This window comes from Stenella coeruleoalba, assembly GCF_951394435.1.
Source record: "Stenella coeruleoalba genome assembly, chromosome: 4".
Lineage (NCBI taxonomy): Eukaryota > Metazoa > Chordata > Mammalia > Artiodactyla > Delphinidae > Stenella > Stenella coeruleoalba.
In genome coordinates this window covers 56230679-56258138 of record NC_137149.1, presented here as the reverse complement: position 1 = coordinate 56258138, position 27460 = coordinate 56230679, and the positions used below count along the sequence as shown (strand labels likewise).

The 27460-nt window shown below is 34.2% G+C and overlaps 1 protein-coding gene across 3 annotated transcripts in view; it reads right to left on the bottom strand.

Annotated features, from left to right (window-relative positions):
* Nucleotides 1–27460, bottom strand: part of PCDH7 (protocadherin 7) — a 406714-nt gene that overhangs the window by 211022 nt on the left and 168232 nt on the right. For 2 of the 3 annotated variants that reach the window (XM_079920378.1, XM_079920380.1), the window contains exon 2: nucleotides 5538–5754. In XM_079920378.1, the coding sequence (XP_079776504.1) occupies nucleotides 5538–5754 (217 nt within the window). The remainder of the gene's footprint in view (nucleotides 1–5537; nucleotides 5755–27460) is intronic. The other variant, XM_079920379.1, reaches the window with a different exon arrangement.

Genomic DNA, 27460 nt, shown 5'->3' with positions numbered 1-27460 from the left:
ATTATCTCACTTAGTGTCTTCCACAATCCTACAATTTATTATTAAGTGGGGCTAAGAGAAGTCAGAAAATTACACTGTTAGTAAGAGGAGAAATCAGAATTTAACCCGATGTCCTTAGATTTCAAGCCTGTTTCTTAAGCCAGTACATTCTGTCTACTACATTACCTCTTCTTCTACAGGACAATGTCTTCTTTAGATTCTTTTAGATTGTGCTGCTCATTTTACTGGAAAGCTAGAAAACTGCTGTAGCATACATCTTGATTAGTTGAGACTCTGCTTAGAGATAATCTCTATTATCACTATCCATAAACACTATGAAGAAGTAGGAGTAAATAAGGCCCTCCAGAATTTTTTTTGGGGGGTGTGGACTTGGGGATACTTGGGAGGTACAGAGCCATTTTACAGATGGCTAGAAAAGTAAAAAAATGCAGTCAGACACTGGTAACTAGACACAGTGAAATGCAGAACCATGAAAATGAATCTTTCTAAGGTATATGTCTCTTCCTACAGACAAAAATTTGCAGGGCATTTGTTTTGGGGTATTATGAGTATGCCATTAACAAGTATATGAGCATCTTTGGAAAGCTGGAAGAGACAGTGTTGTTAATTCAATCTAAATGAAAACAGCAGAAACCAACAAGAACCAGATGATAGTACCTTACAGATGATTACTGAAAATTGGGTATGTAAAAGAAAAGCAGAAAGTAGAGGGTCCTTTATCCCACACAAGGATATGAGTTTAGTGTCTTTTCTAATTACCCTTGGTCATATAAAAATGATGTTTCATTTCCAAATGATATTTCAAATATACTGTTATTTACTTCTGAAAGCAATGTGAAAGTCCATGGCAGATACGAAAAGACTTCCCAGCGGAATGCACCATGTTTCAACCCTCAAGAACAATGTGCTCTAAACACTAAAGCATGTGTAGTGAGGGGAATGAATAAAACAGTTAAGCCTAGTTTACATAGGTTTGAAGAAGTAAGAAAGTTTGTAAGTGTGAAATTGAAAAATATTAGCATATAAAAATCAAAATTATATTTTAAATGTCTGAGAAAATCAAAAGCATAAAATTAATTAGGCAGTTAAAACGGCCAAATTTCTCACCATTTAACTTTTTTAAACCTGCCTTATGGATCAACTCCTATTTTCTTATTTTAATTTATTTCTATGTTATACTATTTGTAAGTTTACCTAGAGGAAAAATACATACTGTTTTGTACCTTTTGTTCGCTCTTATCTGACCAAATTTTATGCTGTGAGGTAAGAAAGTAAATGTGCTTATTCAGTTGTGAGATAACTTAGTCATAATTAATGGTTTTGAGGGCACTGTACCGAAAGCCAGATCAGACCTAAAAATGCCTCTCTTGCACAGTGTAATTTGGGGAGGCTCCAAAACTGTCTCCCATACTGACCTGCTGTTGGACCAACCTTTCCACCTACCTGGCCAGAAATCACACCCTTTGACCCGATTCATTTCTTTGATTTATGTAATACATTCATTATCTACTATTAGAATGCACGTGTGTTATATAAGTTGTGTAGAAGGCCCTAGAATTACTTCTGCTTTGCCCATATTACTGCATATTATCAAATTCACTCACCATCTCACTAAGAGACCCAAAGTTCTCTTTCTATTCAGGAGAAGAAACTTTGTAAGAAAAACTGGATGTGAGAAAAGAATCGCATATGGTTTTCGAGTTAATTTAGTTAATTGCCTTATAGATGATAGAAACAGACCCAAAAGGAGTAAGTGACCTACCCAATCCTAAACGAAAATTGGGATTAGAGGTCAAGTGGGGTGTTTTCCATATTTGAGTTGTTAAACATATTATATGATCAAGTGATACACAGTAAAACAAACTAGCTCTGCAAATATGATTCAGGGGGACTTCTGGAAGAATAAGTAGACCATGGCATGAAGGCAGGGGTCAAAATAAAAACTTACAATAGACCTAAAGAAACTCATAAACACCATTCCAAGACAGACTGAAGCCTGCTGCATAGTTAAGACAAGGGCAAGCTCTTGCATAGTCAATGGTTACCCTTAATGTGGTGGTGCTTTTAAGCCTAATATTTGGTTTTCATTTAAATTATTAATTTATTTTATCATTAAAATATCATTAATGATAAAGTATTTTATCATTACTTAACTTCCCACCATGTACTCCATATTTTAAAATATGTAATCCCATTAAATGTATTTTAATAAAATAACAAATAACCAATTTCCCCAATTTTATCAAAGGATCAACTTGAAGTAAACATACTATTGATATTAATTAAAGGAAAAAATGTTAGTGATTTTTTCATTAATAAATGCATAATTCATGAGGGTTTTTTAAAAAGTATTTTTAATGTATAATTTTCATTGTTCTTTTCCAGAGACCCAAGGGATATAAGTACCCCAGATTTGAAATGATCAGAATAGTGGGTCTCACATTAATTAATAGATTCTAGTTTCAAGAAATTATTCTTACACCGTATTCTTTCACCTAAGCTAATAAGAAAATAAAGCCTCTTTTATCATTTGGCACTAACGTGGGTTGAAATATAGGGTAAAACTTGTTATAAAGAGAATTAACCTATAAGCTCTTAATAAAATTTTACTATGCTAAAGTATAGAAGGCAGAAATAAAAGCTTTTGTAAAACGTAAGTGCATTTCACTGCCTATGTAATTAAATTTTCTTGTATTTTGGTTATTTCCTTACTACAGCATCTGTGACAATTTATTCTTATCATTAGCTGTCTCAATTTATACCCAGTTTGCATCATCACATTGGAATATTATAAAATTATTGCACTGGAATTAATCTTCTAAATTTTACAAGGAAAGTTAATCCAAAAAATTGAGTTATAACTGCATTGTTTCACATAGGTTAAAATTCAAGAAAAATGTTTGAGGTAATAATAATTAGGAAATAGGGCAGCATCCAAAATGGCATTTTCATGGAAAATCCAATACAAATCCTGATTAAAACCTAACCAAGCAAAACACTGCAGATTACCTGGATTCCAATTAAATGTGACAAATGAATATTAGACAGGTTTCAACTCCAATTCTATTTATGCCAGAATGCTCCATCAATATTGAAGATGAAACTACCAGAGTTCAAGCATACAATTGCACCTTACTGCTAGACAATAGTCTGAAAACCTGAACCCAAAAAAACTCTTACTCAAATGTCAACTGCTACATTTGGATCACCCAAAGTGAATCACATCTCCTGTGTCATTACCTATAGATCAGGGCTAACGTGAATCACAGCTAGCAGATGACAAATGGTTACACAAACACTGAATTTCAAGTGTCAGTCACATAAAATCAGGAAAACTCAGTTACATTATTGTGTTCCTTGGCCGTTGACAAGACTGAAAACATAGTTATAAAAAATAACTAAGGGCTTCCCTGGTGGCGCAGTAGTTGCGAGTCCGCCTGCCGATGCAGGGGACGCGGGCTCGTGCCCCGGTCCGGGAAGATCCCACATGCCGCGGAGCGGCTGGGCCCGTGCGCCATGGCCGCTGAGCCTGCGCGTCCGGAGCCTGTGCTCTGCAGCGGGAGAGGCCACAAAACAGTGAGAGGCCCGCGTACCACAGGAAAAAAAAAAAAAAAAAAAAAAAAAAAAAAATAACTAAAAGTCTTCCTTGGGAAATGTTTCTCAGTAAACTTTCTAGCCTCTCAACAAGCTCACCAGTTATGTTTTCCATGACATGTATGTTTCCTAAAAAGTAACTGCTATGTGTTTGTCTTATATAATTATGTTTATTATTTCTTTCTTATTTTAATGGCACTGAATCCTCAAACTCAAAAAACAGAAATAACATTAAAACATGATTATAATGCCAATGATAGTTGACACCCAAAAAATAAAGATTTAATTGTACTTTATGTTGTTTATAGTGAGACAAGTACTTTTTAAAACACAAATAAAATTACATGATATCATCAAAAGGTAATGCAGATATACTAATGCCCTTAAAGTAAATTAATCCTGCCTTCCTGGGGGGGGGGGTGTATACAAAACATTATTACGGTATTTTTAATTTAATTTTCACTTTCGTGCAAAGCATTTTAAACCTATTTGCCTTAAATATACATTCATCTGCATTGCAATTCATACCAAAAATTTTATGCTTATTTTAAAAAATACTAAAAAAAATATGAATTCTTAAAAACCATATCAAACTCCCATCCACATAAGCATACACCACCATACACACAGGTAAGCATGACTTTATAGCCATAAGGCAAAATGCATTTAATCTCTGGCTAATTAATCAAGAAGGTTGTCAATCATCAGACCCTGTTTAATATCATATCTGCTCAACCAGATAACAGTGTGGAAAACTAATTATTTAACATGATTTAATTTAACAATAATTTCACTTAAGGTCATTTACAATGTATTATTCTCTAATGTTGGGTTTTAATATTCATAGGTAAATGTCCAAAAAAACAAATCAGACTTTCTCCTGCTCTAATATATTCTATTTGCATATAATCACTAAAGAAACTGGCATATAACAAAAATTTAGAGTGTCTTACTTCACTTGGGGGATGAAATGGTGAAAGACAAAATTCTCTTCAAGGTTTCACTAGAAATAAAAATGTGTGTGATTCCCCTTCCTTTCCCTGCATATAACCAAATCTATTTTTATATATGAAATAATAAAGTTAGCAAGAACTTTACCATTCCATTATTTGACACAAATTTATTCTTCAGGCATCTACTTATAACCTGAAATCCAAAATATAAATCACCTAATTGTCTTTGGTAACATAAACAAATGTGAAAAGTTTCATAAGCACTACTTGCTATTTAACTTATAGGAAAGTGTAACTTAAAGGAAAGTGTACGTAAGGCCAATTGTGATAATATGAGAACCATCTCACAACAGGATAAGAATATAGAGTGCTATAATCTTCTTTCCTCCCTTTCCCTTGCACAAAAATGAGAAAAAACTTATAATTAAATAAAAGGGGAGTTCTAATAGCATTTACAATATATTTTGGAGAATAAGATAATACTGTTCTTCTTTGATTCCATTTCAGTTATCACTTGAAAAGGAGAGGTTTGAAAATATTTTTCTAAATACCTAGGAGAAGAAAGAATCCAGCAAGGTGTGTTTACTGTCATTTCCTTTTACCAAGACTGGATGATTGCAATTGAAGAAATAGTTGCATGATAAAAATGAATAGAAGAAAACAATCACACAGACCTTTCTTAGCGGCTATTGTTTAGGTATTATGGACGAGTTTAGTCTTTTCCATAACAGGTACTACTACTCTGATTTATTTGTAAATGTGTTCATTTCTGACAGGTTGTTTTAAAATGATGGTTCAAGTTTGGTGAATTTTATCTATAGAGTTATGTTCCTTTATTTGGCATTTCTGTACTTTTAGCAAATATTGATTATTTCAAATAAACCAGGTTTAGTGTCAGCTATTTTATTTTAGTTTTAGACTGACCTTCGCAAGTCTACTTATTACGGCTCACTAGCGTGATTATGTGTGTGATGTTGTGTTTGCCCCTACCATTTTCCATATGCTCTGCCTCACCAACACTGCCATCCGGCGTGGTCCTTTCATAGTTGTCCTCTGGGAGTGGAAGGGCACCCAGCCTTGGCCCTGATGAACTCTTACTGCTTGGTGTTTCTGACTCCTCCAGCCCGCTGTCATAGCAACTCTGCAGTGACCCCTGATGTGGGTCCTGGGGCTGACTCACAACAGAAAACGTCACTCTACGAAATGGCTGTAAGAGAAAAGATTCTGAATGTCACTAAGGTATAAGATTGTAAATAATCTTATTTTAAAAATACATAAATTACATACATTAAGGTCGACTGACAACTAATTCAATACAAAACGGTTAATATAACATGTTGAAATCTATTTGGTTAACTCTATTTTCTGAGGCAATACCTAGAGCTTAGATTTTATTATGGAAAAACTGAAAATTCCCTTTCTGAAACAGAAATAAGAAAACATCAATGTCACTAACACACACATGTAAATCTGATATTTTACTTCCACATATTCACCATTTTTCTATTCTGTAGTCTTCACTTCAAATATGTTTTACACAAATAGAATCCTTATAAAAACAAGGGTCAGTGATTTTGGAGAGCAATAAATATAGAGCTAATCCATTGTAAGAAGATTTCATTTTTAAATACTTTGTGCATAAGGCAAATGGTTTAAAACTGAGTGTTTTGGCAGTTGACAAACTACTAAAGGTATAGCTGATAAACAGGAATTTAGATGTAGTGCTAGGAAATCGGAATATATTTCTTACTTCATTCATCTTAAATATATTACCTATTGACCCTGAAAGTGTAAGGGTAGTATTGAAATAATAAACAAAAAATTCCTGAGCCAGGGAATTCAAAATAAACCAAAATTTTTAATTGTATGTGCTTTTACTATGACTAATCACAATTTGCTCAAAAAAGTAACATCATGTACAGTCTTTAAGTTGTATTTAAAGTATGATGCAAATCTTTACCCAATGGGACATCACAATTTACTATGTTACTAATGTTGGCTGGATAGAACACTTAATATATACAGAATTTAAAGGTTATCATAACTACAAAATAAAACATTTTAGGCTCATTAAGGGAACAAATTAATGCCATACATTGTCAGGGCTATGTACACATAATATTTTGGGAAAAAAATATAAAAAGGTTCTGCAATATTTGTTGGAGATTATTCTTGGCAATAGTTGTATTCATTAAGCTGTTGTATGATTTAAAAGTGGCATAAATGTACAGATTTTTGCACCTATAACTCAGACTGGTTTTTTCTAATATAAAGTATAAAACTAATGTTGCCAGAGTAGTGAGAAAGGTAAAGAAGCTTTTTTGTACTTTTAGAACTTGAATACTATTGGTAGAAATCACTAATCACAACTGGGACCAGTAGAATTTTTAAAATGTTAAGGATTATCTACATATGGTAGGTTATTAATGGGAAAGCTAAGAAGAATTGTGACATTTCCCCCAAATATATAAATTGGTTTTACTAAAGACAAACACATGGTTCCACAAATCTTCCCTTTATTTTGTCTCATAGAGAAGATTGGTCAGGAATATTGTCTTGTTCGTATTTCTAACCCAGTACCTCTCCCTCCATGTACATACTTGGAGTATACAGTCTTTATAAAATCTTTTTAATTTAATTCAAAATCAAACTTACAAAGGGAAAACATTTAAGGCACATTCTCTTCTTTATAATGTTTCACTGAATTGGGACTGCAGATTTTTAAAACAATTACAAAGTATTTCTAGTACAAACAGCATGCACACCACGGGCCAAAATTTACTTGCAACTAAATCTCTAGAAACATTTTCCTTATTTCACTAATAATTCTCATATTGCTTTACAGTAGTATGATTGTGATATTTTACCTTATTTCTTAATAAACATAGAAATCAGTTTGTATTTTCCATGCTTTATCTTATGTGTGCATATTTTCTTTTTTTTCTATTTATTACTCCCGACTGACTGCAGACTCTCTGTGAATTGTTTTATGTTTGGTCTCACCTCAGAAGTAAGACCAGTGACAGTCTCCTAAAACTATACTGTTCTGCACACAGAAGATACTCAGCAAATACTACCGAACAATAAAATGTTAATGACAATGTTGAATTTAAGAAAGGATGCCAAGAGTCATGAAAACATATTATCACTTCAAGACATAGCAGTGGGTTAAGAAAAACATACAAAAAGAAAAAGGAGGGTCAAATGTTATTTTTAATTCTATTTTAATGATTCTCAAATCTTTTAGAATCAGTCCACTAATGCAAGGAGAAAGTTCAAAATGAATACAGAAATACATAAATTATGCTAATAAATTGACAAAGAGAAATAAGAAATTATGAGAGATAATGTTCCATCTTGATATAAAAATAGAAAAGAGGGTGATGTTTGAACAAAGGTGGAAATCTTAGAATCTGTGCTTAAATGCTACTTCTACCAAAAGTAATTATAGAATAGCAGAGACAGGTGATAGTCTATGTTTGCAATGAAAAATGTCAAAAATAAAATAATTATTTTTCTATTATGTATTATGTAATAACTACTGTGAATCTGTGCATTTTTTAAACTTATTTTATTTATTTATTTTTGGCTGCATTGGGTTTTCGTTGCTGCATGCAGGCTTTCTCTATTTGTGGCGAGCGGGGGCTACTCTTGGTTGCAGTGTGTGGGCTTCTCATTGTGGTGCCTTCTCTTTGTTGTGGAGCAGGGGCTCTAGGCGTGCAGGCTTCAGTAGTTGCAGCATGCGGGCTCAGTAGTTGTGGCTCACGGGGTCTAGAGCGCAGGCTCAGTAGTTGTGGCACAAGTGCTTAGTTGCTCTGCGGCATGTGGGATCTTCCTGGACCAAGGCTCGAACCCATGTCCCCTGCATTGGCAGGCGGATTCTTAACCACTGCACCACTAGGGAAGCCCTGAATCTGTGCATTTTATTTTCTTGATTCCGTACCCTATTTTAACTGTGAATATATTGATCCCCATGAATTATTGTAGGTTACATATTACATTTAACGATGGAAAGAAAATGTTGTAATTTTAAAATACTAAGATCAATATATATACTAGCAAATGCTTAGATCCATTAATAACTCTTTTTTATAAAAAGCTTTTTCATTTAAAATAATATCTAAATGAGTGGAAAATGATTCATAATAAAAATCTAAAATAAAGAATATCACACAATGGGTCATAAAATACTCCATCTATCATTTTTATCTACATGTAAAAATATCCCATTAGAGCTCTACATACAATATAAACATTACATTACTACCTCTTAAACTTTATTTTGATAAATTTAAGTAAATAAAATCTTGTGACAAACTATTTAAGTTGGTAATGTGAACCAAATTGGTACAGAATTTTGAATTCTGAAAGAGAACCCATTAATGCAAGAATTAAGTTTAATTCTAGTAATAAATCACACATGTAGATTTAGATAGATAGGTAAATAGATAGGCAGATATTTCGGGAGACAGACAAGTATTTACACACTATCCTTCATCATTGGGTTGGGTCTATTGAGAAGATAGGTTTTATGGCAGAAGTTATGACACAGAAATTCATATTATTTACATAGTCCAGATATATTGACTAAACCAGAAATGTAAGCAATGTGTTGACTATGTGACAAAGAGAATGAGTTTGCATTGTATATGTAACTATCACTTTGTTAATGACTGATACTCTGAAGAAGAGTGGTTTAAGTGATGATTCCTAAACCTAGATGTGCCTCAGAATCATCCAGAGTATTTCTGAGAAAACACAATGCAAATATCTGGCCTCAGCTTAAACCCAGTGAATCAGCATTCAGGGTGGAACTGGATATCAATCATTTCTAAAATCTCTCCAGGTGATGAAGAGGCACAGAGAGGAAGGAGAAACCCTACAGTCGAAAGACTATTTGGTCAAAAAGACTAAACTGCTTCAGGAAACCAGCTGGTCCCCTAAGTGTTCATAAAATTTCCCTGGAGAGTCAACAGAACCATGATTTCATCTTGGGATGCAAAAGTATAATATGAAGATATTTAGTGACCTGAGGTGTCTGAGCTTTCTATTTTTCTGTCTAGGATGATAAACGACTTCATGTCTTACAAAGGCAAGCTGGTCTATACAAAACAGGAAAAGGCAGAAGAGCTTGAGGACGAGTGTCAGCTTCCCAGATCTTTGAAACTATGAAGATGTGCTTGAAAATTGAGTAAGTAATGCAAGAAAGAAGTGTCCAAGAAAATTGTTACAAAAATTGTGCATGGGACATGTGTGAGAATTATAAACAAGAGGGAGTGGAAATCAAAGATTTTATTAGGCAAATAAATGATCTAATTAAAGGGGTGAGATTAAAGACATGATCTGACAATTCCCTGCAAAAGAGAAGGAAGAAGAAATGTTGAGGGCAGAGGATTATGCTAAGAAAGAATGAGGGAACAGCAAAAAGAATGGCCAGCAAGGCCACTATAAAGCAAAGCTGTGTGGCTGACTGGATCTAGTCGTTATACCTACACTTGTTTTGTCCCGTTATGTCCCAGGGTTTCAAGGATGTTCCAACAATAATTCTACACATTTAAGAAACTCAAAATCTTATATTAAAACAGACAAAATATAATATGATTAAGTTTCCAATAAAATAAAGGTACCCCCAAAATGCCATGAAACCTGCTTAGGAATTTAGGGCAGGCATTGCAAAGGAGAGGTTTCTGGGTCAAGATCTCTAAAATAATTTTGATAGATAATACATATTTGAAGGCTGATAATAGATTTCATATCTGGGACCAGCAGCAAAGGATAAAAAACAGGGTGAGTAAGAAAACCAGATCATTTTTGAAACTCAGAAGCCAAGGAAGCTGTTAATTTCAGGAAAGAGAATAAAATCTTACGTGATCAAAGCCATCAGAGATGTTGAGAAGAATGCTGATTACCAAAGGTCCATTGGATTCATCCATTAGAAGGGCATTTTTGCTAAAAAATCTCTGAACTCTGGGGAACAATTCTAGGAGATTAAGCCACAGGAAGTAAAAGACCCACTTGTAAATATGTGAAGAAATGGAGAAAGTGGGGACAGACTACTAATTTTTAAAATATGGTATGAGAGATGTGGGGTAGCAGTTAAAAGAAAAAAAAGATTTGTGTAAAATCTTTTTTTTTGTCTTTTTTCATTGTTATTGAAAAAGTTTTGCTTTAGGGTAAATAGTTGAAGATGCAACAAAAAGGGCAAGCAAAAATATGCCTAATAACATAAGGTTGTCGGGGAATGAAAGAAATCAGAGACTGGAAGTAAACTAACTAGAATTAATGGAAAAATGAAATTAAGAATAAAATCACAAAGGGAAGGTAAACATTAAAACTCATTGAGGAACTGCATGTATGATTTGTGTGTGTGTATGCGTGTGTGTGTGTATGTGTTTAATGAGAAAAAATATTGTATATTAGAAATAATAGAAAAAAAAATTTATTCCAAGCAACATTATAGATTCCCCATTGACCTCAGACAACTTAGCTGACCCTTGGCTCTTGTGCCTTAGGCTCAGGGTCTGTAAAATGCAGAAAATAATACCTGCCCCTTACTAACTTAAATTCTCTGAGAATTAATGAGATAGTTTATACAGAAGAACCTTAAGCTTGCTCAAAGACATATACTATAAAAGGTATTATACCTCAGGCCACAGCTATATAACTAGAGCTATCTCCCATTATGTTTTAGGTTTTTTGTTTTTTGTTTTTTTAAGAAAATATAGAGCTGGCCCAGCAATTTACAAAGTTTCTAAATATAATTTTAAAAATTCATATGAAATTTCAGGCCTAATTTTCCAATTCATGCACTACGTTTTTATTGTTCTACATGCAAGTTATTTGTAAAACAAATAGGTACACACAGTAACACCCACATTTTTCAAAAACTATTTGAATCTAATCATTTTTATTGAGCATGCATATTTTTATATTCAATTATTTAAGAATGACATTCATCAATTATCTTTTGTTTCCATTATGACACACTAGAGACTTTCACTTGAAGACACACATATATTCAAAGGTAACTCTGGATAATATCCAATCCCTGGGGTGTGGGATGTACCTCCATCCTCATGCCAGGCCCCAGCTGATGAAAATGCATTAGAATTGACTTTGCTTTAAACTACTCTAGACTGGGAACCAGTCCATTCTTTATATAATCTTTATCCATTCTTTATATAATTTTATTCACTTTCTGTTCTAGAAATCTAGAGGTCACATGGGAAGTGGATACAGATGTGAATGGAGAGGTCTTCTCCCTTCTATTCTTCCCCTCATGCTGTGGGAGTCCATAAGTATGGCTGTGTCTTCCTATCCTCCTCTCCTCATTGAGAATTCTGATGAGCCCAAGGTGAGGGACATGTGATCGCCATGATCATTTCCACATAAAACCAACCTCAGAGCCTTGAAAAGGCAAGCATAGCAAATAAGGATTAAGTTGGGTGCTGCGCGGTTATACAATGTAACATATTCAATAAATGCATTTGCTTATTAATATTTTGGATTTTTTAAAATTTGGAAAACATGAACATAAGTTAAAATGGTGTATTGGTAAACTTGGGATCAAGAGAAAGACAGTCTGCATAGATGAGGAGGGGATTTAGAATATGTCTGGATGACAGAAACAATGCTTTTGTTCTAATGATAGTATTGCAAGGGGTAAGGCATTCATGAAGGGAAAAGGTGATGAGCATTTGATTCATTCTTCTTTTCTGTCAAATTTCATCTCAGCAATTGATAATGTGGACTACCAAACAGTAAACCTAAATCTAGGCAGGTTAGCTGGTTTAGAGGTCACATACAAAGTTATCAGAATCCCCACTTCGAATATGGAGTAGAAGCCAGATCTTATCCTGGTCTTATTCAGAGAGTTCAAAGAAAGTTAAGTCCATACATTTCAAATTCATTAGAGGACTGGAACAATTTTCTAAAAAGTCTTTTTTTTAATATCTAGAAAGTTGATGTCAAATTCTAATACTGCCTCATTTTTTATATTGCAGATTCATTTTTAATTTTTTTAGAGAACCATATAACTGCCCTGCTTTTTTGACAGTACTGATATAATAGCATATACAATTTATAATCTACACCTTTAAGAAAATTCATCCTGAAATTAACAGTAATATGTTATTCTGTTTTCAGAATGCAATCATTGTCAAATGTGTTTAACATTTCCAAGTGCTACCTATTTTAAAAAAAATCTTTGTCACAAAGTTCATTTATAGTCTCTAAGAAAAGCAATAAAGACCAGATGCATATTTGCAAATATATGATAATAATGAAAATTTTATTTTTATCCATTCTTAATTGTTAGATTGATTAAAAGGTAACCATCATACCATAAAAGCAAATATTAAGTCCCATAATCAGACACACTTAAAAATATTGGCCTTCCATCTGCATTATCAAAATCTTCTAAGTTGCAACCTGTATAATAATAATGGATTGTTTTCTCTGATAGGGCAGTGGCCAATTTTTGAAAACGGAAAAGAAAAGAGTTGAACTTTAGGAATATCCTGTTATACACAATGCTTACAGTAAAAGAGAAAACACAGCATCAGGTTAAGAATGTAGAAAGTTTCCCCTTGGAGTCCATCAACCTAGTGAAACTACTTTTATGAGGATTGCATCTGCAAGAGGATAGAACTCTAATGATGCCTCTGGAAAGAACTTCAGGTTAAATCTCTCTGCTCTGTGTCTTACAGACAACTTTATGGGAAACTTTAAATTTGCACCTTCCTTTTTAGCTTCAGTAGTTTCTCCATAAATCGTCTCCTTATCTGGAACTCACATACAGCTGTCTCAGTCACATCAATTATTTCTGAATGGGCTGAAAAGGTTTTTTTATTTTTTCCAATTCACTTCGTTATGTCCATCAAACAGACTTCTAATGACTCTCTTTGTCAGTCATAAAGCACTGAAACAGTCATGGAGCAGAACATTGCTGAATTATAAGGAGCGCTGCTTTTGCTTTTTACTTTTAAAGAGGAGCTATCTAAGACAGTGAGATATTTCCTTGCATATGAACAGGTACTTGATTAATCTGCAAGCATTGTCAACCAATGTCAGTGGCTAGTGAACAAACATATCTAGGATTCCATAGTGCATTAGCTGGAATATGTCTGGTAGAATCTACAAACAAACTTTAATGAGGTCTTTTAACTTTTGGGGGGCATCTTCCTTTTCTAACATGTTAAGGTTGTTCTGTACTTCAAACTGTCTTTCTTTCTTTCAAGCCAATAGCAGATGAAAGGGTATTAAAAAGAAACATGCCGAGACATTTGGATTGGTTAATTAAAACACTCATTTGGGGAAGGAGAAGTTAAATAACTGTATTTCTTTTGACTTGCATGCAATTACATATTTGACATTATTGTGTATATTTGTCCTGCAGAAACTAAGAATGCAGGTTATACTTTATAGTTCTTAGTCCACTAGATCACAAACAATTTAATATTGCAAAAGAACAATAATGACAGTTAAAATAGGAGCTATTCATTTCACATGGGTCATGTTGATATTCTGATTTTGCAAATGAAAAAAAAATAATGAATTTAATATTCAAACTACTGCAAGAAATACTGTAATCTAAAAATACAAGCTTGTCTCCTATTTTTTTTCTAATGAAAAATATCAGAAAACAGAACAGAGAAAGCCTAAAACTCTTAGTAAATATAGGCAAACATTTTTTTCTGAAAACTTCTAAAAAAGATATTATGCTCTAAAACACAAACTGTGGGTTCTTTATTTTGTGGACACGTTGTTTGATCTAGTTTTTCTCTTTCTGCTGGTTTCCATTAAGCCTAGTTGAGGATTTGGCAAACTTTTTCTGTGAAGGGCCAGAAAGTAAATATTTTAGGCTTTGTAGGTCATAGGTCTCTGCCACAATTATTCATTCTGACATTGTCCTGCAAAAACAGTCATTGAAGATACATAAATGAATAAGAATGGTCATGTTCCAATAATACATTTTTTATGGAAATAATTGGAATTTCATATAATTTTCCTAATTCATAAAATGCTGTTTTAAAATGTTTTCAACCATATAGAAATGTAAAAAATCAAATGTAAAAATACAACTTTTCTATTTTATTAACATTTTTCAAGTTATTGTGGACTTTTCAACCAGTGTGTAAAGTCCTCATAAACAGTATGTAGCAATTATACCTCAACAGTGCCTTGAAAATAGTTTAGATTCAATTGTCATTTGTTAGTCTGTTTTAATATTTACTGTCCTTTTTTGCAAATAACTCTGAACTGGAGAATCAGGAGACTTGGAGTCAAGTACTTGCTCTGATACTAAGAGTAAAATCTGGTGGAAAGATCCATCTTTCAGTTTCATCTTCAACTTTAAAAGGAAGGAGTTATAACAAATGATATTTAACATCCTTTCCAGTTCCTTAATTCTTTGAAACTATAAGAAGATAGGTTTGTTCAATAAGTGAATAAATGGCTGAAATCCATGATTTTAAAGTAGTCTTTGCTCACCCATTAAGAAACTCCTTAGTACATTGTATGGTCTTGAAAACATGAATGCAACTTGAAGAGCATTTACTCATGAACCGAGAACCATGAACAAAAATATGTATACCAACCAAACATTTCAGTCAATTACCTTGATGAAAAGCTACAAAGATGACAACATCTTTGAGAGAGGTGTTTGTAATTAGTAAAGAAATTCTCTGGAATGTCAGCTCCATAGAATATGCTTATCTAAATCTTCCCTACCCTCTGAAACCACCTCTTCTGTGATTTCTTCTTTGACTCAACCCAAAAAAATGTTCAGTTGAGTTCCTACGGTGGGTTAGAGGCTGTGAGATCTCATTCGTCCCTTAAATGTATGCTTCGAATAGCAGAGGTTAGCAAGGTTGGTATGAAATTGAGTGGTAAAAACATGCTGAGCCATTGATTAGATGTCACCTGCCAATTCATTTGAGACCCTACACAGTCCCTTGGAAGTTTCTATGTTTACATGCACAGAGAAACAGGAAGGCAGAGGGAGTCCTAGTTAGGAAAAGATACTGACAGGCAACTAATGAGAAAAAGACGATCTTTGCAATAATATTCAATCCAACAAAGACTTATTAAGCACTTGCTTTGTGCCTACCACTGTGCTGAAAAATCTACATGCTGCAAATTTAGGCCTTAAGCTCAGTTGGACAAGTGTAGATTAATCATACAAAAGCACTCACAGAATATAAGCAAAGGTTTCTTTCTCCTTTTTTCATTTGGCTATTGTGATGTTCATCAAAAGCTCAGTTCTCAAGCCTCTCAGTTGCTTTGCGTGACTACGCTACACACCCATGCAGTTCCAGAAGCAGCTGAATGAGGTTGATAAACCTGTGTCTTAAACTACACAGTTGGAGTTAGTCTGCAGCAGTTCAAGGGAGCAATGCTGAAGAACTAAGTGTAACTCCAAAAGATCTGCCCAGGTTTCCAACTATAAAGCACTAAAAATGAACAAATAAACCACAACAAGGACAAAAAATAACCTTTAAAAAGTTACCTCTTAAAATACATAGAAGTTTAGAAGCACAGACAAGGAGCCTGCCTCATAAACACCTGAATCAATCCTCCCATACTGAAATGAATGAAAATAAAACTTGCATTTTAGGATCCACTCAAACAGATGCTCCAGATTTTTTTCTCTTTTTTTCTTTTCTATCTCAGACATTTCATCGAAACTGCACCTGGTAAAATCTGTCTGGGAAATTACATGCATTTTTAAAACACTGGGTTTTCATATTCTGTGGAATGGAGGTTTGTGTCCTTAAGTAGCTTTTCCTGGTATGGATGGATTTAAGTGCCTGACAGGAGTCAAGACAGACAAATGGAACAAGGCTCCGAAGTGTTACTTAAGCATTTAATTATTAAACTGAGCTGAAACCTAACTAGATTCAAGACAGAATCTTCTGCTATCTATGTGAAACTTCTGCTACCCCGGTGAACCCATTTTCTCTGTCATCCCTGCCGGTTTACTTGTTTTATTTTATCTGTACTTTGTTGAAAAGTTACCAGTGTCCCTAAGGAATAGCCTATTCAATGCCCACTATATGCTCATTTTCATTCCTTAATACAAGTCAAACGACTCCAGAAAAATCAGTGAAAGTGGATTTGGAAGGCAGAAAGGTGGACCCTGATGATGTCCACATCGTAATCCCTGGAACATATGACTAGGTGATTTTACATGCAAGGGGGAATTTAAGATTGCAGATAGAATTAAGTTTGATAATAAACTGACCTTAAAATAGGGAATTTGGGCTTCCCTGGTGGCGCAGTGGTTGAGCGTCCGCCTGCCGACGCAGGGGACACGGGTTCGTGCCCCGGTCTGCGAAGATCCCACAGGCTGCGGAGCGGCTGGGCCCGTGAGCCATGGCCGCTGAGCCTTCGCGTCCGGAGCCTGTGCTCCGCAACGGGAGAGGCCACAACAGTGAGAGGCCCGCATACCACAAAAAAAAAAAAAAAAAAAATAGGGAATTTATTTTGGATTGTCTGCCTGGGCCAGGTGTAATCACAGGATTATTAAAAGGAGAAAGGGAAGGTGGAAAATGAGGTCAGAGTGATGCAATGTGAGATCTGTACTCACCTTCTCGAGTGTTGGAGAGGAAGGGGCCACATTCCAAGGAATGCTGGTGGCCCCTAGAAGCTATTAAAGGTAAGGAGGGGAGCACATTTTCCTCTAGAGCCTCCAGCATAAACACTACCTCATGTTGATTTTAGCCCAGAAAGACCCATTTTGGATTTCTGACATCAAAAATTATAAGGTAAAAAAATAAGCATAGTTTTAAGCCATTAATTCTTGGTAATTTGTTATAGCAGCAATAAGAAACTTATATAGTGGGTCATGGAGCCTGAGACAAGATGGGAAGTAAAGCAGTTGGACTTAGGTTTCACATTTATGAAAGAGGTTAGTCATCATTCAAATTTAGACTGGTGTTCCATTCCTGGATCACTCCACTTGTAGGGCATTGAGAACCAGCATTTAATTCTAATAACTGTACTTATTTTATAAAACACTCAAATCTATTGCTATGTATTTTATATTAAAAGTGTTTGGTAACTATAAAAATGTCAAAATAATCTTTGTAACCTGATTTTCACATTTGTTATTCTTTTCATGCAGTGAAAATACCAATACCAAACAAAACCAAATTAAGTGGACTAGGTCTCTGTCCACTCATTCATGTGGGGAAAACCACTTCAAATTTACATTTCATACCTCTCTTATCAGATAACTAATATTGTATTTGGGGAAACCCATGGACTTTCAAATCAGGAAACCATAATTTGTTTTCCTGATATTAACTAGAAGTTGAACAAGCTTGGGCTACTTACAATTCTTCTGAGCCAGGATTCAACTTCTGTAAATATAAATGATAATCTCTCCATTTAAAATACAATGAAAAGCCAATTTGATCTTATAAGTGAGTCAGATTTTATATTATGAAGTGTTCTATAAATTATAATGGTGAATTGAGCTCAAAATTTTGTCCATAGGCCAAAGATTTAGGGAGCTGATAACGGTCACTAAGAAAAATTCCATAAACTTGGAAGAAATGAATTCTTCCCACCATGCTAGCATTAAAAAAAAGAAAAAAAGATAATAAATGTCTTGATTTTCAAGAATAGCCTCATCTATACTGGAGAGTTAATAAATCCTAATTGGTGCCTAACTGGAGTTACCATATTCGTAGATATTGCCTCTTGTCTGCTACTTTCTTTCTTATTTCTTCTTTGTTTTATACTTGTGTATTGAAGAAACTTTCTAGGAGGGTGAATTCTTTGTATTAAAAGTTGAACTTTTCAGAAGAAAAATGGAAAATAAATTCACCAAATAAATAATAAGTAAGCATGTTGGCATTTCATGATTCTTTAGGGAAATGAGGATACTCACAACTTGACCCTAACATGAGGACTCAAAAGTGATTCTTATACAGAAGGGCAAGTGTTCAGAAACACTGACTGGAGGTTAATTTTTAGCCATAATTTGAAAATGTAACCAATAGTATCCAATATTTGCCATATATTGTTTCAATATTAAATGCCCCAAGACCAACTTATTTCAATTCCCACCTCCTTGAGAAAAATGGTCAAATTCTTAAGCTTATAGAAGATGCACATTTTTAAGGATGAGGGAAAAACAAGTCCACAAAGCAATAACATCATAAGACCATCATATTTTATTATTAGTACTACTATTTGGCTTTCTAAGTCTGTTTACATTTCATATTTAGAAGATACATGGGGAGCCATATATAAAATAAAATACTTTATTCCTTTTTTTTAACCTTATGACCTTTTCCAAGTTTCTGATCGTTTTTTTTTTCACACAGCTTTATATACATTGACATTTTGTACACATTGCTTCACTGATATCTTTTTTTTTCCTTCACTGATATCTTAATTTTCACTTTAGAAGTGCTAAAATTGTAACACTTTGACTCCCATAGTGTGTGAAATTCATTATAGTCTATTAAAGTTTTTGAATCACCAGTGCTTCTGCCCCTTGGATCTCATTATACACATTATGTATGTCAAGAAATAAAATTAATAACAAACCATGTAATTAAGTTAACTCTTGTATTCTGGGGGAAACAAAATAGTCATGGCATGCCTGTTTTTTTTTTAATATTTAACTTCACTTTTTTACAACTGCTTAATTGGCAGATTATGAATTAACTAAACATAGCATGTATTATCTTCACCTAGTTCCACAGAGAGCCCTAAAGTAGAGATACTATGCTGAGCAAGAAACTTACATATTGCAACTGATCAATGGGAAGAGAAGCCTTTCAAGGTGGCAATCAGTATTGATAACTGGTAGCAGACATTTCCCAGAACATATTGCAAGAAGGCAAAAGCTCCTTAATGATATAGCTGATAACCTTCTGTACTTAAAATGTGTAGTGCTATTCCCTAACACTCATTGATTGCTTACCATGTGTCCATTCAAAGCTTATTTAATTTTCACAATAGCACTATGAGGTAAATGTAGAAACCAATACCCATGGAGGTAACTTGTCTGAAGTCACACAGTTGCTAAATGATCCATAGGTTGGTTCTTACTCACCAAGCAATAGCTTGGACTTAATTGAACCCTGAGAAATTGATAAACCGACACTGAGACTTCTGCATACATTCACAGTAGCACTGGCTTAAAGAAACCATATTCTAGCACAGGTCAGCTTACTTAAAAGCAAAGGATGGAAGAACCTGGACTACACAAGAAAACAAGTACTCAGGAGAATAAAGTTGATTATTTTAGCCACTTCCGATAAGGGCTCCTTAGGCTGAAAATTAGACACTCAGCTTTGAACTCCACTGGAGATTATCTGTAGTTTGTTGTTACATTTAAGCCAAGTATAGAAGAAAAGACATATAGTTTACCTTCTACCATGTGGGGCTTAAGTAATTTTCTTAAAGTCCAATAAACCTTCCTGCTTTGTTTTATACAGGTCAGCTGTTCTCAGCATTGCTTGTGCATTTGAATTACCTGGGACACCTAAAGAACATTCGTACTTGGACTATGTCCCTGAATTATTTTGGGATAGCGCTCAGCCTCTATGTCAGCAGGGTTGAAAATCCACTCTAATTCTAAAATAAAATGGGAAGTCATTCTAAATTTCAATCTGCCTTGGTTGCCAAGAATATCAGTCCTCAATCGCCATCTATTTATAAGCCCAAGTAGGGTAGGTACATTTCCTTATTCTTCTCTCTATGTGGTTTTTGAGGTATTATTTATGTTTTAATGTCTCATTATAAGTTTGTTTTATCATAAAATATCCCAAATCCTTTTGGAAGCAGAAGGCCTACATTTTGAAGATGATTGCAGAAAAACTTAAAACGAATGTTTCTTATCATTCACTTTATCTACTTTGGGAAAACAAATGACTTGGGTATTATTTTCTAAAGACAATAATACATTCTAGATAAAGTAATTTGTAATTAAAACCAACAAAAACTTGGGGTTTTGTTCAAAAATAAGAAGAATAAGAGTGTTTTATTTATTAATTAGTATGGGAATGATCAACATGCCATTAGAATACAAGAAAATTCATCTTCATGAAGTTACCTAATACTTATTATAAGACATGTGAGACCTATTTTGTTCTTCAATTAGCAATCAGTCTTATATGACTAGTGATAACTCTATTTTTCATCATTACAAATATGTATTGCTATTTATGACTTTATTTCCACACAATAATTTACTAGTTCTTCCTTTAAGACCAGGAAATCCCCAGATAGAATGCCATCAATGGCAGCATTATCAAGCACTTCTAAAACCATGTCTTTAGTATCCCTTCCTCCTTTTAACATTTTTTACACCATATTTTTTTCACTTTCTCTTTCTCCCAAATATCTCACATCATTCTACTAACATATTGCATCAACCATCCAGGACAAATTACTCTTGCTCTGTCCTGTGACCTGTGTGCACCGATTTGTGAATATCCATGGTAATGACAACCAGAATTTTTATGCATTGCCTTCTAGATGATGTGTTGCTCCCCTCAGGTAATACAGTAACATTAATTAAAATACTTGGTGTCTTAAGAAAATCTTTCATGAGTGATGTAAATTTGAAGAATATCATACCTAAAGATTAAGAGAAATTTGAGGAGGGAGATTAAACTCCTAAAGTCATAAATATTTCATCTATTCTTCCTTCAACTAGAGAAAGCACTGGACTTGAAGTTGATACCTAAGCTTTCTCATTTCAGTAGGAATTCAGAAACATCTCTTGGATCCTTACTTTGTTCACATGAGCTTTACTACTCACAAGCTCTATGATTTAAGGCAAAATACTTAATTCCTCTAAGCCTCAGTTTCCTAATCTTTAATATGGGGGAAAACTGTGAGCACTTACAACAGAGTATAACTAATAGTTTTAAGTTATGCAATCCAGTACTGGAGAAATTGTTCAGTACTCAAAATCTCTCTAGACCCACATTCAGAAAATCTGTTTGTTTAGGAAAAAAACAAACATGATTGTGATGCACACCAAATTTTGAGAATCCCTGGTATAAACCATGTAAAATCCTGAGCACATTATTTGTTTTATTAATATTACAATTGTTATCAGCCCTTCATTATTATGGTTAATAACCCTGAGAAGCTCCTTGTAGCAGTCAATAAAGTGGCAGTCAGGCCCACCCATTATCAGGAAATTTAGTTATGGTGAGAACAAATACCAAGCATTGTAATCATTCATTGCTTTTCCCACCCTCACACACAAACAAATGTATGTGGTCAAGAACTGTTGAAAGATGGGTAGTAGAGTCATAATCAAGTGGGTTCTATTCTAGAAAGATTCCAGGGAAAGTTAAAGACACATTTTGAAAGATGGAGGCAAGAGAAGAGGCAAATCCAAAAGAGGACATCATGGAAATGACCAGATGACAGCCTTGTCCTGACAGACATGCTACTGCTTCCCATTGGCTGAAAGGCCTAACTGAGAGTAGCAGCAGCAGATGAGAGAGATCCTACCTCCCAAGGGCAGCTCAGATGGGGTCAGCCTTATGGAGGGACCCACGTCTCCTAAGATAGCTTTAAGGTACTGCAGATAAGAAAGGCATGGAAAATTAGGCAAGTGTTAATTGTTTGAACAGAACCAACAAAAACTGACATATACACAACACATGTACATCAGGAAAGTCAAAGGAAGGGCAATTTTTACCCTTTACAATCTGAAATACTGCAATACTCCAAGTGCCTCTCTTTAATAAAGTGATTTTATCTATGTTCAAAGTGGATGGAATAGGAATATCTTATACATTTGCATTGTTCTATACAGTCATTCTCCAAATCTATAATGTAAGATATTCCTGGGGTAGTGAGCTTCAAAGTTGTTGTTGTTTTTTAATCACTACCAATAGTAAGAAATAAATTTTGCATTCCTATCCTGTACAGGTACACACACACACACACACACACACACACACACACACACACAAAGGGAAGCATGATAATACAATATTTTTCTTTACTGCATGCAGTGTACTTTGATATATATTTATGTATATTTTAATCATATTCCATCTCATTCCATTATCTTAATTTGAAAAAGGTTGTTAAGATCCACTAAATTGATTTTATGCCCCATTACTGGGTCTTAATTACAGTGTGAGAAAAAATGGCATTTGTGAAAAATGGAGATTTCAGCTCCACCTTCACCCCAAGATAGGTATTTAATAATTCTGAGGGTGTGTGTCAGGAATGTGTATTTTATAAGTGCCTTAGGTGATTCTGATCTCTCAAAATACTGTGACCTATAGAGTTAAAACTGTCTTCAGATATAGCTGATCTCACCTTCCCTGATGTGTTCTACCTTCCTGCTCCTGTCTGCTTCTCCACCACTAAAACCCAGAATTGAAGCTTACAATAGACCTCACTCAATTCCATGCCTGGCACCATATTTAACAGATGAATAAACTGAGGTCCTAGAAGGTAAGTGGCAGACATAAATTCACAACCCCTTTCAGATTTCCCTGGTTTTTAAATTCCAACAGGTTTCTTATAGATCTCAGAGTTCAACTCAACAAGAAGAAAAAAACAAAAAAAACTTCTCATATGCAATTTATGGTTTATGTCATACAGAGCTTTTCCCCCTGAGGCTACCTTTATGGCTAGAAATAAGAATATATTAAACCAATTTGCCTCAAGCCTATTTTTAACGTGTATTTATCTTACTGCAAATTGGAAAACTTAGCTTCTCAATTTTCTTATTAGGGCTAAACTACAGATGTACCTTTGAGGGAAAAGAGAGAAGACTTCTAATGTACTCTGGAGTTACATGAGTAAAGAAGACCATTACAGGACTGAGAGCTGATTATACCAAGTTGTAAAGATATTTCCTATTATTGCCTAAGAAGATTATATATTGTACTAATTGGCTAAAATTTGAAACGATTTCTCAGTAAAACCAGAAGCAATTTTGCTACCATTCATATGGTATCACTACAGAAAAGTAAATACAACCCACTTTGCTTTTCTACAGTATTGACACATGACTTATTTCAGAAGGATAAACAACTATGTGTTTTAATTAGCTCCAGTCTGCCTGATTATATTTACTCTCTATCATCAAGAACAAAATGATTAAATCACATAGCTTCTGTCACAGAATTTAGGAATCACAGAAGTCTATCCTTCTTTTAGAAGTCTGTAATCAATAGAAATATATCCAACTAATATCCACATCAGATACCTTTGTATGATCTTGCTATAAAACACGTATATTAATCAGTTATTTTATATCGATGACTAAAGGAGATAACTATGTAGCTTAAGAAATATTTTGAACTGGGAATTTCCTTAAAATAACCTTAAAAAACTTCCATTTAGCATGGATATAGAAAATATTTCAAGTTATTAAACCACTGTTATGATTTAGTGGACATGAAATATTACTGAATGAATGAAGGGAACTATTTAAAAATTTTGTATCCTCAAGCACTTTAGATATTTGTATTATCTCTTAAAAAGGAGTTTCTGAGGCAATTTAGTGGTAAAAACAAAAGGACTGTCAGGCGGCAGAAGAAAAGGGGAAAGTACTTGGCTAATACTTCAAAAGCATTCTGATCTTCCTGTGTGTGCAAAGATAAGGGTAAACTACAAATAAGTTACATGTTTTTGCTTTAAAAAGTAGTATATGAAGTCAGTACAATGACACAACTAGTTATTAGCACAAGATATGGTAAATATTTTGAAGAAATAAAACTTTATTTAAAACTTTTCTCAAATTTTTCACTTCATTAAAATTTTCCACACAGTCTGAATTAGTGTGGTTTTACTGTACCTAGTTTGTTAAGTTACTGTCTCAATCACTCATCATCTGTAAGATTAAAAAGGAAAAAAAAAATTCCTTGCTCCAGTGATGAGGTTTGTACTATATATTCAAAGTACAAGACAGTTCATAACATTTATAACAGTAAAGTTTTGTTATTTTTATCATGGTGATATGTTACAGTCTGGAGGCGGGAGACATTTATAGAAACAAAACATTGAGAATCAGTTCAGAATTGGAATAGCTGCCCAAATCAACAAAAGCAATTAAGCTGCATTGGAATAAATAAAAATTTCAAAGATGACATTTTATATTTTGTTTAGTTGCTAGCTCCACAGCAAGAATTTAGTGCCTGTTCAAATCCATATAACTAAATTGTGAATTAAATGCTCTCTAGACATACCAAATGTACAGTCCAAAATGCAAATATAACTGGATTTAGCCAGAAGTTGTTTATGATGTAGTGAAAGGTAGAAAAAAAATGTCATTGAAATATTTAGTTACGTCACAGAGTTCAGAAAGAAACAATAACCTCTGTAACACATCATCACTTCTGTCGTGAAAATAATTCTTGTTTATAAGATTGCATGGAACCCTTTGAATACGCTTGATGTTGACTCTGTAGGGTACATCAGATGAAATGGAAAAATCAAGCACTGATAGTTTTGAATTATTGATATGCTCATTGCACAAAGCAGATATCTCCATTGCACACAACCCTCCATGTGCTCAGTTTCACTTTGGATGGGGTTACTGCCATTTAGATTCATTTGTCATATAAATTCAGGCTGAGTAAGGTGATATCAAATGAGGAGTCTGTCAGGAACTGGACCAGGACAAAGCCAGTCCTTGGGGCAACTGGCATCAGTGTTCTTACATCTTTTTTGAAGGTGAGGTGTATTTTCCATAACCTTGGATGGTCTGCAAGTAGTGAAGTAGGAAATGACTTTCTCAAACTTTTACCACTCGTTATCTGAAAAGAGAAGTGTTGTTCTGCCTCCTCTTGGGAACAAAATAAATAGGGGAAAATAACTTTCATAATGGGACAGCAGGTGGGAGAAGGGTGAGGTAGACACTCTCCTGAGATACAGCTATACACGACTGGCTCCATATTAGAAATACATCACATGTTCCTGTACCCAAACTGTTTGGAAGAGGTTTATTTTTTAAACATCACTTGCATTTTCTGGTTATTTTACATAAGATACAGGACTTTTTCTATTGCTCTACATATCTGAGATCATATGTCATGAATACTCTAGACGAACACTGTAGAATACTATATGCGCAAGAAGGTATGGTAATATACTCAACCATATAGGGATTATGCAGTGCATGTCTTCCTAAGTAGACTGGAAGATTCTCCAGGACACTAGGTTTTACCTTCCTTTGTAACCTCCACAGCTATTGCCACAAAGTGGGTACTCATTATTTTTGCTGAAACTGTCATGTTCATATTGAAAATCTAACTGTTTAAATGTAAAAATATATATTGATTTAACATTCTGTAAAGAGGGAGGCTATATATATCCTCTTGGTATAAAAAGATGAAACTGATGCGTGACATAACACTATAATAAAAAATAACAATATAATAAAAATAAGTACAAATTATTTAGCACCTACCAACTTGCTAAGTATAATGCTAGAGGTTTTACATATGTTGCTTCATTTATTTCTCACAAGAATCATATGGCATATGAATTATTACCTCCATTTTATAGAAAATGAATCTGAGTTTCAGAGAGGTTGAATAACCTTCCAACACTCAAACACAAAGGGGTAGAGCCAAAGTGTAATGCCGGGGTCTGGATCATTCTACTCTTAAAGTTGTTTTTCAGTCATTGTTTGGGGTCCATGTTAAAACTGTATTTTTTCATCAAATATTGCTTGTGACTAATGCTTACATTAGCAAGAACATATACTTGGATAAAATGATGAAGTTATGACCTCAAAACACAGAATCTTCACACCATATACAAAAATAAACTCAAAATGGATCAAAGACCTAAATATAAGATGGGAAACCACACAACTCCTAGAAGAAAACATTGGCAGAACACTCCTTGACATAAATCATAACAATATTTTTGGGGGTCTTTCTCCTAAGGTGAAGGAAACAAAAGCAAAAATAAACAAATGGGACCTAATTAAACTTAAAAGCTCTTGCACAGCAGAGGAGACCATCAACAAAATGAAGACACGCTACAGAATGAGAGAAAATATTTGCAAATTCTATTACCGATAAGGGATTAATATCCAAAATATATAAACAGCTCATGCAACTCAATATCAAAAACACACACAACCCAATTAAAAAATGAGCAGAAGACCTGAATAGACATTTTTCCAAAAAAGATATACAAATGGCCAGCAGGCACAAGAAAAGGTGCTCAACATAGCTAATCATCAGATCAATGCAAATCAAAACCACAGTGAGATATCACCTCACACCCATCAGAATGGCTGTAATCAAATGTCTACAAATAGCAAATGTTGGCAAGGATTTGGAGAAAAGAGAGCCCTAGTGCACTGTTGGTGGGAATGTAAATTGGTGCAGCCACCATAGAAAACAGTATGGAAGTTCCTCAAAATACTAAAAGAGAACTACCATATGACCCAGTGGTTTCACTCCTGTATATAGCTGAAGAAAACCAAAACATTAATTTGAGAATATACATGCACCCAATATTCATAGCAGCATTATTTACAATAGACAAGACATGGAAGCAACATAAATGTCCATCAACAGGCAATGGATAAAGAAGATGTGGTATATATACATGGTGGAATGTTACTTAGCTGTAAAAAGAATGAAATTTTGCCATCTGCAACAACATGAATGGACCTGGAGGGTATTATGCTTAGTGAAATAAGTCACACAGAGAAAGACAGATACTGTATGTTATCACTATGTGTGGAATCTAAAAAAATAGAGCAAATGAAGAAATATAACTAAACAGAAGTAGACTCACAGATATAGAGAACAACTCGTGGTTACCAGTGCACAGCGGGGAGGGGGCAGTGGAAAGATAGAGTTAGGGGATTAAGAGTACAAACTACCATGTGTAAAATGAATAAGCTACAAGGATGTATAATATTACAAGTCACTATACTTCAA